Raw genomic sequence first — 14,571 nt, 5'->3', positions numbered from 1 at the left:
TTACATCTGTGATTCGGAACCTAGACTCTATACTGTTCGTGCCAGAAATGCCTCCACAGTCCTCATGCAAACTAGTCAGCCAGTAGAGTACAGAAAATGTGCAAAGAACTTGTGTCTGAAACCTGGCTCTACCACTTATAAGCTATGAAACCATGATAAGTCACTTAGCCAATCTGAATCTTGGTATTCTATATGTAAATAGAGATAAAAATCCCTTCTCTATCTACCTCACAGAGTTGCTTGTGAGAATCAAAGGAGATAACAGCTAAGTGATTTACAAACTTATAGCACAACCACTGATTATATCCAATTAAACTATGACTTCACTGGGGAGAAACAGGAAGAAATAAATAGAGAAGCATAGTCCTTTATCTCCCCTTTCTAGCTAGACATGTTTCTCAATCCTTTCTTCTTTGGACCCACATCAAAAGATATTAAGTTTGATATTCTCCCTAATTCAAATGCAAACTTAAATCAGTGTCATGCCATCCAAAACTGCATTTCTCTGCTAACCCCAAGCAATGGATATGTTAAGTCAACCTAAGAACTGAGAACAACCAACCTGTAACGTAGACCGATGGGACTCCAGAGCTGAGAGATCTGCTGGTACTGTTTCTTCTTGACTCAGCTTGATTTCATAACCTTTGACTAAGAGTTCAGCATCCTGGATGCTACGCACTATAACACTGATTGTCTTTAGCCTGTGAGGATAAAATCACTTCCATTAACACACACATTTTAAGAGCTGAGCTACAGACCTGGAGTACTACAGAGAGACTCACCAAACGTAACTGTCAAAATCAATTTCGCAGGCTTCCTTGGTGCCACAGTGGTTAAGAATCCGCCTGCCAATGCAGGGGACACGGGTTCGAGCCCTGGTCCGGGAAGATCCCACATGCCGCGGAACAACTAAGCCCGTGCGCCACAACTACTGAGCCTGCGCTCTAGAGCCCGCGAGCCACAACTACTCAGCCCGCACGCCACAACTACTGAAGCCCGCGCCTAGAGCCCGTGCTCCACAACAAGAGAAGCCACCGCAGTGAGAAGCTGGCACTCCACAACGAAGAGTAGCCCCCGCTAGCCGCAACTAGAGAAAGCCTGTGCGCAGCAATGAAGACCCAATGCAGCCCAAAATAAATAAACTAATTAAAAATAAATAAATTTATTTTTTAAAAAAATCAACTTCGCCATTACTAAATGATGACAGGGTTTCATAAAAACAAAAACCATGGTGTAGTGCTGCCAATTTAAGCCAATTAAAAATGAAGTTCTGGGTGGCACTGGGACACACACAAACATACACACACACACACACACACGCGCGCACGTGGTGGTCTCATGGGAAAAAAGGCATGAGGCCAGAAATCCACTCAATACCATGAAGACTCTAAGATCTTGCTTCTCAAGGTCATGGGTAGGGATGGGTGGGTAGAGGGAAGACCCTCAAAGCCTAGTATTTTGTTTGTTTGTTTGTTTGTTTATTTATTGCTGTGTTGGGTCTTCGTTTCTGTGCGACAGCTTTCTCTAGTTGCGGCAAGCGGGGGCCACTCTTCATCGCGGCGCGCGGGCCTCTCACTGTCGCAGCCTCCCTTGTTGCACAGCACAGGCTCCAGACGCGCAGGCTCAGCAATTGTGGCTCACGGGCCTAGTCGCTCCACGGCATGTGGGATCCTCCCAGACCAGGGCTCGAACCCGTGTCCCCTGCACTAGCAGGCAGATTCTCAACCACTGTGCCACCAGGGAAGCCCTAGTGTTTAGTTTAGATGAAAAATTTTCTTTCTTTAGTGTCCCTTTTTCTTTTTCAAAAGAGGTATCTAATCAATCAGAAATGAGGTTCAAAATAGTCCTAAAACTGTAAATCAACTCCCCTTCTGTATTCCTGGCATTTGTTCATTGCAGCCCAAATGAACCCACTCCGTGTTATTTGAAACTAAAGCCAAGGTCTCTTTTTATTGGTACAAGCTCTTTTTATGGGTGCACTCTCCCTGAATTGTTCATGAAACATTCCAGGCACTTTTTTTTTCATCTGAATGGAAAACATTGCCCTCTGGACCCAAATTCTCAGCTCACTCACTTGTTCAAATAGACAGTGGAGAGACCATACACATGGTCCATTTTCTCCACCAGCAGATTGAGTTCTGAGCGCAGAGTTGGGACACTCGAACCAGATGGGGACTGATGGAGAAAGCTGCTGCATTTCGTGGAAACAGCATCCAAGTCTGACCTCAGTTGCTGCAAATCCTCCTGGGTGTGCTGTCAGGAACAAGACACACAACAAACACAGAGACACAATTGAACAAAGAAGTTAAAAAGAAGTCCTTGTTCATAATAGCAAAATATTGGAAACAAACCAAATGTCATATATAGGAGAATGATGGAATCAACTAGGAAACAGCAATGCAGGGGGAGCTGGGGAAAGAATACAGACAAGTAACTTCTGAACAAAGAATTGACTGTAGACATACCTTCAGGATAAACACAAAAAGAATTACATTAAACTCTAGTTAGTAGGTTTGCTTTTTGTAATACTATGAGTTAGCAGTTCTGAAACCATTATCTGTACATGTTAGAACTGAGCAATAAATAAATTTACTGTGGATAATGTGAAGGAGGTTTTTCAGTCTTGGGGGAGTTACATATATGGAAAAAGGAAAGAACAGAAGAAGCCCTGAGGTATTGGTTTGGAACTGGATGGAAAGAGATACATGTGAATTCGTGATCACTTGTATGCTCTAGCTGCTGAGCAGGCCTAGAAGTGGACACCCCAATAAAAATGAGCACACTCAGCACCTGATCTTGGTTTCTAAATAAAGGAACCTAAAGGAAGCAAGACTCCTAGGAGAGATGCTGATTCTAGGGTTGGGAATGGTAAAGGCAAGAGGAACCCAGAATATCCTGTTTTATTGAGAAATAAGAAAGCACTCAAAGAATGAGGAGGGCATGTTAAAATGACACACGACCCAGCTTGAAGGGGCTCCCAATGGCTAAATTTGGGAAATTTTGAACATCAAAATAAAGACAGTAGCAAATTATTATACAAACCACTGAATTAAAATAAGAATCCATAAGTCCATACTGACATAACAAAGGAAGAAAGGAGGGAATGGGGGAGGCAAGTTCTTCCCTTTTGATAGAATGGAAAATTTTAAATGTAAAAGGAATGACAGAATTAGAAAATCACCTTTTGGCAAAAGTCATACTAATAATTAATTCGGTCAGAAAACTACTAGAACTAATCAATGAATTTGTTAAGGCTGCAGGATACAAAATTAACGCACAGAAATCTCTTGGATTCCTATACACTAAAAATGAAAAATCAGAAAGAGAAATTAAGGGAACAATTCCATTCACCCTCGCAACAAAAAGAATAAAATACCTAGGAATAAACCTACCTAAGGAGGCAAAAGATCTGTACTCAGAAAACTATAAAACACTGATGAAGGAAATCAAAGATGACATAAACAGATGAAGAAATATACCATGTTCTTGGATTGGAAGAATCAATATTGTGAAAATGACTATACCACCCAAAGCAATCTACAGAGTCAATGCAATCCCTATCAAACTACCAATGGCATTCTTCACAGAATTAGAACAAAAAATTTTACAATTCATATGGAAACACAAAAGACCCTGAATAGCCAAAGCAATCTTGAGAAAGAAAAACGGAGCTGGAGGAATCAGCCTCCCTGACTTCAAACTATACTGCAAAGCTACAGTAATCAAGACAGTATGGTACTGGCACAAAAACATACAGATCAATGGTACAGGATAGAAAGCCCAGAGATAAACCCACACACATATGGTCACCTAATTTACAACAAAGGAGGCAAGAACATACAATGGAGAAAAGACAGCCTCTTCAATAAGTGGTGCTGGGAAAAGTGGACAGCTACATGTAAAAGAATGAAATTAGAACACTACCTAACACCATACACAAAAATAAACTCCAAATGGATTAAAGACTTAAATGTAAGACCAGACACTATAAAACTCTTAGAGGAAAACATAGGAAAAACACTCTTTGACACAAACCACAGCAAGATCTTTTTTGACCCATCTCCTAGAGAAATGGAAATAAGAACAAAAATAAACAAATGGGACCTAATGAGACTTAAAAGCTTTTGCACAGCAAAGGAAACCATAAACAAGACGAAAAGACAATCCTCAGAATGGGAGAAAATATTTGCAAATGAAACAACAGACAAAGGATTAATCTCCAAAATACACAAACAGCTCATGGAGCTCAATATCAAAAAAACAAACAATTCATTTAAAAACTGGGTGGAAGACCTAAATAGACATTTCACCAAAGAAGACATACAGATGGCCAAGAGGCACATGAAAAAATGCTCAATATCACTAATTATTAGAGAAATGCAAATCAAAACTACAATGAGGTATCACCTCACACCAGTCAGAATGGCCATTATCAAAAAATCTAGAAACAATAAATGCTGGAAAGGGTGTGGTGAAAAGGGAAGCCTCCTGCACTGTTGGTGGGAATGTAAACTGATACAACCACTATGGAGAACAGTATGGAGGTTCCTTAAAAAACTAAAAATAGAACTAATATATGGCCCAGCAATCCCACCCAGGCATATACCCTGAGAAACCATAATTCAAAAAGAGACATTGCACCACATTGTACCACAATGTTTATTGCAGCACTATTTACGATACCCAGGACATGGAACCCACCTAAATGTCCATCTGACAAATGAATGGATAAAGATGTGGCACATATATACAATGGAATATTACTCAGCCATAAAAAGAAACGAAATTGAGTTATTTGTAATGAGGTGGATGGACCTAGAGTCTGTCATACAGAGTGGAGTAAGTCAGAAAGAGAAAAACAAATACCATATGCTAACACATATATATGGAATCTAAAAAAAAAAACAAAACAAAACCTAGTAGCAGGGCAGGATGAACCTGCTAGCAGGGCAGGAATAAAGACGGAGACATAGAGAATGGACTTGAGGACACGGTGGGGGAGGGGGAAGCTGCAGCGAAGTGAGAGTAGTATCGACATATATACACTACCAAATGTAAAATAGTTAGCTACTGGGAAGAAGCAGCATAGGACGGGGAGATCAGCTCGGTGCTTGCGATGACCTAGAGGGGTGGGATAGGGAGGGAGGGAGGGAGGGAGGCTCAAGAGGAAGGGGATATGGGATGTATGTATGCATATGGCTGATTCACTTTGTTGTACAACAGAAACTAACAGTATTATGAAGCAATTATACTCCAATAAAGATCTATTAAAAAAATCAAAAAAAAAAAGAAAAGAATCAACAATAGATACTATAACTGGTTGGTGAAAGTTTGATGTAAAACAGGATATTTACATAGTCTCAAAGTATCTCCTCACAAGATACTTAGTAATCACAATGAGGAAAATAGCAACAAGTGATAAAAGCTATCACCAGTAATGGGACAAATCAACATCACATGCCTCCTGATAGGATGCACCAAGGACATACTATCACTTCTATGGTATTCCTGCCAAAAATGTGTAACCTATATTTAATCTTGAACAAGCTTAGATAAACACAAATAGGGGGACATTCTATAAAATAAATGGGCTGCACTCTGCAAAAATGTTAAGGTCATGATAGATGATGAAAAATCAAGAAATTGTTTCAGGTTAAGAAATCTAAAGAGACGCAGCAACTAAATGCAATGTGGGATACTGCACTGAATCCTACACCAAAATATTCTTTTTGGGGGGGGAATTATGGGAGTGGGGGTACTACTCAAAAAGGCATTTATTAGGTCAACTGAAGAAATTCCAATTAAGGTCTTGGATAACAGTATGATACCAATGTTCACTTCCGATTTTAATCACTGTCCCATGGTTATGTGAGACTATCCTTGTTTTGGGAAATGCACATTGAACTATACAGGGGTAAAGGAGCACCATGTTTGGAAGTTACTCTCAAAAAAAAAAAAAAGATTATTATCAATATTATGTATACATATGTAGAAAAAAATGATAAAGCAAATGTAGAAAAATGGCAACATTTATGGAATCTAGGTGAAGGTTATACGAGAATAAAAACTTTTCTCTATATCTGAATCTATTCCAAAATAATTTTTTTTTAAAAAAATGGTCCTTTAGAAGAGCTCAATATTAACCTGTATTTCTTTGACTGTCCTATTTTGCATGACTACAGAATAGTAAAAACACTTTAATATGAGAATTGCACATGCATATGACATGCCTCACACACACATATTAGATCCTTCTTGACCAAAAAAAATTATACTGGGCTCACATCCTCTTCTTCAGGCTTAGGAATTACTGAGAAATTTCTCAAGTTGAGAAAACTCACTCCTCATTAGGCATTCCTTTCCATTTCCTTTAAGCTCCCAGATCAAATCTAACATTCTTCATAGAGCTCCCTCAACACACCCCAAGTAGAAATGTTCCAGTAACACTCCACATTCCTCCAGCAATGTTTGCTTGGCAATCTGGAAGTACACTAGGTACTATCTTATGACATCTCTTATACTTGAAGCCTCTAACTGTAACTTTAACCTTTTCTTCTTCTTTACACTAGGAGCCAAAAGCAAGGAGCTTTGGCTTACTTTCTTTGCATGCCCATGAGAACTTAATAAAGCAATTAATATTTGCTGCTTTTATGTCAAGAATACAACCCCACATTTTTACAGCATTCTACTTTTCCAGGAAGCTCATGATATGTACTGTATCACTTAATTTTCAAAACAACTTGTGTGACTCATATATTACTATCTCCACTTTATAAGAAAGGAAACTAAGGAAGAGAATTTGCTCAGTCACAGAGAAGGTGTGTATCAGAGCCATAGTAGAATCTGAGTCTTTCCTTACTATTTTTGGAGTCATGTGACGGACAGTAACCATGTCACAGAACATAAAACATATCAATACATATAAGGGAGAGAGCAGAGAGCAGCATCTCTACTAAGTAGTCTTAAAATATGTAGCCCAAAAGCAGCGCTTAGAACAATTTGCCAGTGTCTGCCTTCCCAACTGTGTAGGAAACTAATCAATATTCAGCAATATCCTGGGAGCTGAAACTATGCTTTTCCATGGGTGAAAGGCATTTACAGGCTTCAGGGAAGAATTCTGGAGTAGGATTGCCATGAGTCTGTTGCCTTATTCCTTAGGATCCACACTCTCTTGCCCTTCAGTTCATTCTGAAACTGTTTACTCTGTATCCAGCACCCGTTGCTCTTAGGGCTTACCTCTTGTTCTGCGATCCTTAATGCACTGTCCTGCCGGGCATCTCTGTCAGTCCTAGAGCTGGCAGGGGATTGAATTCGTTTGATTAGCCTCTGTTCACAGTCCTCCAGGCGCAGCCGGATATTCTTCAGCTCTGAAATGTACATCTTGGCCACAGTTTCCTCTTTGTCCTCTGTGAATGCACAAGCACAGAAGACCATTAAGCACGACAACAGAGATCAGCAAACCTGAGAACAACACTGGTTCCAGCAGACCTGATATTCCATGAATGAAAGCAAGGCCTTATGTGGGGAACCTTCTGCCTGTTCCCAAACTCCCTGCATTATATACTAATCTTTAAGGATCCAAACATGTAATTTCCACAGGAAAATGTGATAGGTTGATAAGCAATAATGAATGAAATATGGCCTCTTCTTCCATGATCTCATTTTGAGAATTCATCTCTACAAGTTTTTCTCTATCTCAAGTTTTTTTAGCAACTCAAGTGGTAAAAAGGTGGTGATGATACTTTCTAGTTTATATGAAGGGTCCAGCAGCACCCTTCAGGGCTCTCATTCCACTTTCCTCTCCCTCTTCCCAAGGCACACACCATTCTCCATGGACTTCATCAGGTGCTGGAAGTGGGTTTTACAAGCCTCCACCTCCTCTTCCAAGTGCAGACGATCAGCCACTGAGAAGAGCGCCGAGTCACGGCTCTCCTGCAGAAAGTCTTCATAGTGGGCCTGCAGGTTCTTCATAACCTGGTGGTACTCCCCAGGTGCTGAGGAGCGGAGCTGCAGAGAAAAAGCCAGAGGACATTTCAGTGGAATGGGACTGTAATACAAAATAGTACACAAACCATAATTATAAACATGCTGATTTTTCACAAATTGAACCTGTCCATGAAATCAGCATTCAGATCAAGAAACAGGACATTACTAGTATCTCAGAAGCACTCTTTGTGCCCTCTTGGATGTAAACCTTAATGATGGTTAATTCACCAGTATTCCCCTACTCCACACACTTATGCAAAAGTTTCTGGTTCCTAAGAGCCTCAAGCCCCTAACCCCAAAACGGTACCCCTGACTCCATTTTACACCAATTGGGTGAGTAGGAGTCTCACAGTAAGAAGAAGTTCCTTCTGAAAAAAACTTGCCAATAGGTTATGAGCCTGTGGTAAAGCTGTCATAATTACCTTTTCCAGGTTCCAGGTCTTTACAAGGTCAAGGTCCTTCCTCAGATAGTTCCAGGAGATAAGGCTTTTGGTGTTAACATGTAGCTGATGCCAAAGGGCCATCACCTTCTGATAAGACTGCTCCACCCTACAAACAACACAGAACCTGGCTATAGCTTTTCTAAGGCTTCAGCTCCACACTAAAGACCTTCTAAGGAGAAAATGTGATTGCCTTAGCAGAACTGAGCTTATATGCTGAGCAGAGAAAGGCAACAAGTCAAATACTAACAACACAGGAATCTTTAGACCTAAATAAATTGAGATCCTCAAGCAATTTGCTTTACTATTATATACACTATGTCAGCACATATTTAGCAATCTCATAAATGTTACCTGAATGTAATATAATTATGAGAAGTTAGAGAGAGGAATACCCAGGGAAAGCAATGATAGAGAAAAATAGAGACAAAGTAACTCCATTTGAAATTGCTGGAAAATGACAACAATGCTTAAAAAGCGATTTGCTGTGTTCTATATTTTTACAAAACTGCTAAAATGTTTAAAAGTTAATAGCAATTTAAGAAGTTCACCTGGCATATAAAACGAAACTGTAGTGTGAAGGGCTTGAGAAGATCTTTTTCTTAGCATCCCATACCTAATTCAATCTCAACTTACAGATGACTTACAAACTCAGATACACAGACACACTCAACACACACCAAATTACCTTGAATTTCTTCAAGCTAAGAAATGTAAGAATAGGATGGAAATAGAAAAGGATGGAAAACTAGAAGCTAGGATGTCAGACATTAAACCCATTAGTTTAACTTTCCATTTTCCAAAAATCCCACTAAAATGACTGTAAGGTTGACATAAAAGTTCAGGAAATCTCAAAGAAGAATAAAAATACAGAGATATAAAAAACAGAAAGAAAATAAGAGAAAATGAGAGAAACAGTTCAGGAGGTCCAATAGCTGACAAATGGGAGTTCTTGAAAGCAAGAACAGAAAAAAAACATAGAAAAGGAAATAATTAAAGAAATAATCCAAGAAAAATTTCCCCAGATCTGAAAGATATGAGTTTCCAGTTTGTGTTCAGGGTTAGCACGAGAAAGGCTCACCCGGAAAACATAGCATCCCCTTCAAAGATTAAAGACAGAGAGGAGTTTAAAATCTTCAGAGATAAAGATTTCATTCAAAAGGTTAAAGTATTAAACTGTTCTGTATCACAACTGTGGTAGAGGACACAATTCTATGCATTTGTCAAAATGACAGTATTGCTCACTACAAAGTGAGAATTTTACAGTTACATAAACTTAAAGAATGATAAAAAATGATAATCGTACTGTACTTCTCAACAACAAACCCTGGAAGCTGGAAAACAGTGGGACAGTGCCTTCAAGGTTCAGAGTGAAAAGAATTTCCAGAAGAATTCTGTAACTGACCAATTCATTATGAAGGGAGAAGAAAGACATTTTCAGATATGACAGGATTCAAAAAATTTACTTCTCCTGCACTTTTTTTCAGCAAGCTACTGGAGAGTGTACTCTCCCAAACCAGGGAATAAACCAATAAATAAGACTTAGAACCTAGGAAGCAGAGGGTCCAACACAGAAGAGATGTAAAGGGAATCTTCAGGGTGAAGATGAAGGGAAATGCCAGGGAGGCAGTAATGAAGCAGGCCTACAGAGCAGGTTCAGACTGGAAAAGGAAGACAGAATGGCTCAGAAGAGACGCTTCCAAGAGAAAATAAAACTGAAATTTACCTGGTGTTTGGCCATACTAAGAAGCCTTTTACAGTAAAATAGGAGAGTTTGGGAATAAATTCATAAGATACAAATAGACAACTAAGCAAACGTAAAAACAAAACAATTATCAGCTCTAAGGAAACATAAAGTTATACAAAATAATTTGTTCATACATATATTCAATCACTCGTTCATTCTTTTCTTTAACAACCATTTATTGAGTACCTACTACACGTCAGGTTCTAGGTGATGAGGATACAGAGGTAAACAAAACAGACAAAAACCTCTATTCTTTTAGAACTTCTAAGGGGAGGGGAAAGGCAATAAACAAATTTATAATCTTTTGGACAGTATTAAGTGTTCTGGAGAATAAAGTGTTCTGCTGGGGAGAGGAGATAGAAAGTGATAGGCAGTGAGTGGGGTGGTAGTATATGAAGGTGATTAGATGAACTAAAGATGTGAGGGAGTGAATCACGTTAATATATGAAGCAAGCAGAGGCAATGCAAAGGCCCTGAGGCAAGAGTATGCTTGTGGTGCTTGAGAAACTGGAGCTGAGCACAAGCAAGGACAGTGGCAGAGGATGATTTAGAGAGGTAAGACATGCTTGGGTAAGGCTTACAATATGCCCTAGAGTACTACCCGGTTCAGCTGTAAACAACTTAATGTAAAAATAACAAACAAGATACCGATTTTAAACAAAAATCATGACATAACTACATTTGGAAGATGGGTAAAGGAGAAGTGAATTACAGGTGTGTAGAAAACTAATTGTTAGAAAACTAATAGTTAATTTCCTAGAGTAGGAAGACAATAATTTCCGAAGTTGAAAAAAAATTAAGAAGTAACAGGAAAAAAATCACATTATTTAGACATTTGATGTTAAAAACCAGAAAAATCTGCTCAAAGAGTTGAAAATAGTTCACTCTGGGAAGCAGAACTCTGGGGTGGGGGAGGTGATTGCTAGTTTTTACTATAAGTTTTGTGGTATAATTCAACTTTTTAAAATCTTTATACGTATTTCAATAAAATATAAAGAAGAAAGTTAGCTGTCAGTACAAAAATCAACTATTGAGAGCAAACTGTTTATAACCAAGAATTATTTAAAAAAGAATTATCACTGTTCTTTACCCATTCACCTGTCGATGGACATTTAGGTTGGTTCCATGTGGTACATATATACAATGGAATATTACTCAGCCATAAAAAGAAACAAAATTGAGTTATCTGTAGTGAGGTGGATGGACCTAGAGTCTGTCATACAGAGTGGAGTAAGTCAGAAAGAGAAAAACAAATACCGTATGCTAACACATATATATGGAATCTTAAAAAAAGAAAAAAAAAAAAGGTACTGATGAACCTAGTTGCAGGGCAGGAATAAAGAGGTAGACATAGAGAATGGACTTGATGACATGGCGTGGGAAGGCGAAGCTGGGGCAAAGTGAGAGTAGCATCGACATATATACACTACCAAATGTAAAATAGTTGGCTGGTGGGAAGCAGCAGCATAGCACAGGGAGATCGGCTTGGTGCTTTGCAATGACCTAGAGGGGTGGGATAGGGAGGGTGGGAGGGAGGCTCAAGAGGGAGGGGATATGGGGACACGTGTATGCATATGGCCGATTCGCTTTGTCGTGCAACAGAAACCAACAAGGTATTGTGAAGCAATTATACTCCAATAAAGATTTTTTTAAAAAAGAAAAGAATTATCACTGAATATATCTCAATTGACCACGGCATTTACTGAAAATCTACTATGTGGCTGGCAGTACAAGACTTGATATCGTAATAGGAGGTCTTTCCCAAAAGAATCTTCAAAACTTGGTCTCTCTGTTCAAAATCACAAGCGCAGATTCATAACCTCCATCAGTTCACCCAGCCAAACAGCAGAGGTGGAAGTACAGAGCGGCAGTTGAGCTGAGTTACCTGCTGGCCATCTCCATGGCATCCTTATTGGGTGGGGGGATAAGGAAGCAGACTGATGGCACCATTGCCTCATTCCCTGTGGGGCTGATCACTTTCCACTTGGTCCTCTGTGAATTATCTTCCAACACACACTCATCGTTCTTGCAAATAGTGATCTGAAGAGACAAATTTACAAATCATTGCTAATGGATAAACCAACAACCTATTATTACCTGGTGGCTGATCCCAAGGCTATGAAATCCTTAAGGGAAAATCGTTTTGGAGATCTCCAATCGTTTGGAGTTCACCTAGGGAGAGTTTCTGATTTAGACAAAAGGATAATGTGTATACATAAACAACCTAGGGAAGGTTGTGAAATGAAATAAATCAAGGAAGCAAGTGTTTATTAAATGCCTGTTACATGTCAAGTAACTCAGTATATGAAATTTATAAGGAGACTGTAAGACCTGCAAGAGCAATCTCTCTGAACCTACAACCGACAGGGTAAAACTTAAAGGGACATCATACTCACAACTTTGCATTTCTGATACTTCTTCTTCCTCCCTTCCTGTCACCCCACCCAAATCCCTGAAATGTTTAAGCCTTTGAAATCACCAATTCTTTCTCTTAGGAGACAAGTAACCAAAAATATCATCTCTATTTTGTAGACAGAAATACTGAGACAAAGAAAAGTACAGGAAAAGTTCATTTGTTCCTTTGTATAACAAATATTATTGAGCCTATTATGTGCTTGGAAGTGTGCTATGCCATTAGAGATAAAAATGATAAGCCAACAACCATGGTCTATATTCCACATATTCTGATGCAGTATTTGGTTACAACACTGTGTGACAAATGCGATTTACCAGGGAATGCATGGAAGGCATGAGGCCCAGTCTTGGTTAGAGAGGTAAAGAGATTATTCAGGACCTTAAAGCCACATTAAGGAATTTAGACTTTCTACACAGAAATGGGGAATTGTTGTAGGACTTAGGCAGGGGAGTGATGTTAAAAAAAAAAAAAAAAAAAAAATCACGCTGGACTTCCCTGGTGGTCCAGTGGTTAAGACTGTGCGCTTCCACTGCAGGGGGCATGGGTTCGATCCCTGGTCGGGGAACTAAGATCCCACATGCTGTGCGGCGTGGCCAAAACAAAATTAATTAATTAATTTTTTAAAAGACCATGCTGGTGGCAGGATAAAGAATGCATTGAGGGCTTCCCTGGTGGCGCAGTGGTTGAGAATCTGCCTGCTAATGCAGGGGACACGGGTTCGAGCCCTGGTCTGGGAAGATCCCACATGCCACGGAGCAGCTGGGCCCGTGAGCCACAATTGCTGAGCCTGCGCGTCTGGAGCCTGTGCCCCGCGACGGGAGGGGCCGCGATAGAGAAAGGCCCGCGCACCGCGATGAAGAGCGGTCCCCGCACCGCGATGAAGAGTGGCCCCCGCTTGCCGCAACTGGAGAAAGCCCTCGCACGAACCGAAGACCCAACACAGCCAAAAATAAATAAATAAATAAATAAATAAATAAATAAATAAGAAAATCCTTTAAAAAAAAAAAAAAAAAGAATGCATTGAGGGCTTCCCTGGTGGCACAGTGGTTGAGAATCTGCCTGCCAATGCAGGGGACACGGGTTCGATCCCTGGTCTGGGAAGATCCCACATGCCGCGGAGCAACTAGGCCTGTGAGCCACAATTATTGAGCCTGCGCGTCTGGAGCCCGTGCTCCGAAACACGAAAGGCCGCGATAGTGAGAGGTCCGCGCACCGCGATGAAGAGTGGCCCCCACTCACCGCAACTAGAGAAAGCCCTCGCACAGAAACGAAGACCCAACACAGCCATAAATAAATAAAAATTTAAAAAAATAAATAAATAATAAGAATGCATTGAATGGGGAGGCTGATGCAATGATCCAAGTGAAAGAAACTTAGGGTCTAACTTGTAGTAGCAGCAGGGGCAAAAAGAAGTACACTTGAGGGATACTTATTTACAAGGTATTGATACTACTGACTTGATAGTCCTACTAGCTGTGGGGAATAAGAGCAGAGGAGTCATGGATCTCTCCCGGGTGCTACAAAGCACCGTTTCTATCCACACTTAGGCAACTGGGTGGATAATGATGCCAATTACTGAGGCAGGAAGCAGGTCAAGATCATAGAGTTGAGGCTTATTTTTTTCATGATAGAAGAGATTTGAGCATGTTTAAGTTCTAATAGAAGAACTCTATCATTTGACCTTTCCCTATTATCATAACCCTAACTGAAGGCTTCCCTTCTCCCTTGCTTCCTTCTGGAGTGGGAAGTACCCCTTCCACCTCCTCACCTCGATCTGCCGGTAGTCACAGATGGCCTTGATGGAAATGGTGCTCTTTAGCACATGGTCGGGACTGCGTGGCTTTAGCTGAACAATAGATTTTGATCTCCCAACAAGACTGGCAACGGAACTCTTGGACTGTATAAGCTGCTCCTTTTCATCCTACAAAATGGGAAGAAAACAAGAAAGACATTAATGTTGCTCCTTGGGAGACTCAGTCAAC

At 40.1% G+C, this 14,571-nt stretch overlaps 1 protein-coding gene across 3 annotated transcripts in view; it reads right to left on the bottom strand.

Annotated features, from left to right (window-relative positions):
* MACF1 (microtubule actin crosslinking factor 1) overlaps positions 1-14,571 on the bottom strand; it is a 329,628-nt gene that overhangs the window by 146,966 nt on the left and 168,091 nt on the right. For all 3 annotated transcript variants that reach the window (XM_057535030.1, XM_057535517.1, XM_057534539.1), the window contains exons 22-28: positions 14,358-14,510; positions 12,059-12,213; positions 8,409-8,535; positions 7,824-8,007; positions 7,237-7,406; positions 2,075-2,253; positions 563-701 (exon numbers count right to left, since the gene is read on the bottom strand). In XM_057535030.1, the coding sequence (XP_057391013.1) occupies positions 563-701; positions 2,075-2,253; positions 7,237-7,406; positions 7,824-8,007; positions 8,409-8,535; positions 12,059-12,213; positions 14,358-14,510 (1,107 nt within the window). The remainder of the gene's footprint in view (positions 1-562; positions 702-2,074; positions 2,254-7,236; positions 7,407-7,823; positions 8,008-8,408; positions 8,536-12,058; positions 12,214-14,357; positions 14,511-14,571) is intronic.

The sequence above is a fragment of the Balaenoptera acutorostrata genome, chromosome 1 (genome assembly GCF_949987535.1).
Source record: "Balaenoptera acutorostrata chromosome 1, mBalAcu1.1, whole genome shotgun sequence".
Taxonomy (NCBI): Eukaryota; Metazoa; Chordata; class Mammalia; order Artiodactyla; family Balaenopteridae; genus Balaenoptera; species Balaenoptera acutorostrata.
The sequence above is the reverse complement of the archived record's forward strand: the minus strand, read 5'-3'. Positions and strand labels throughout refer to the sequence as shown.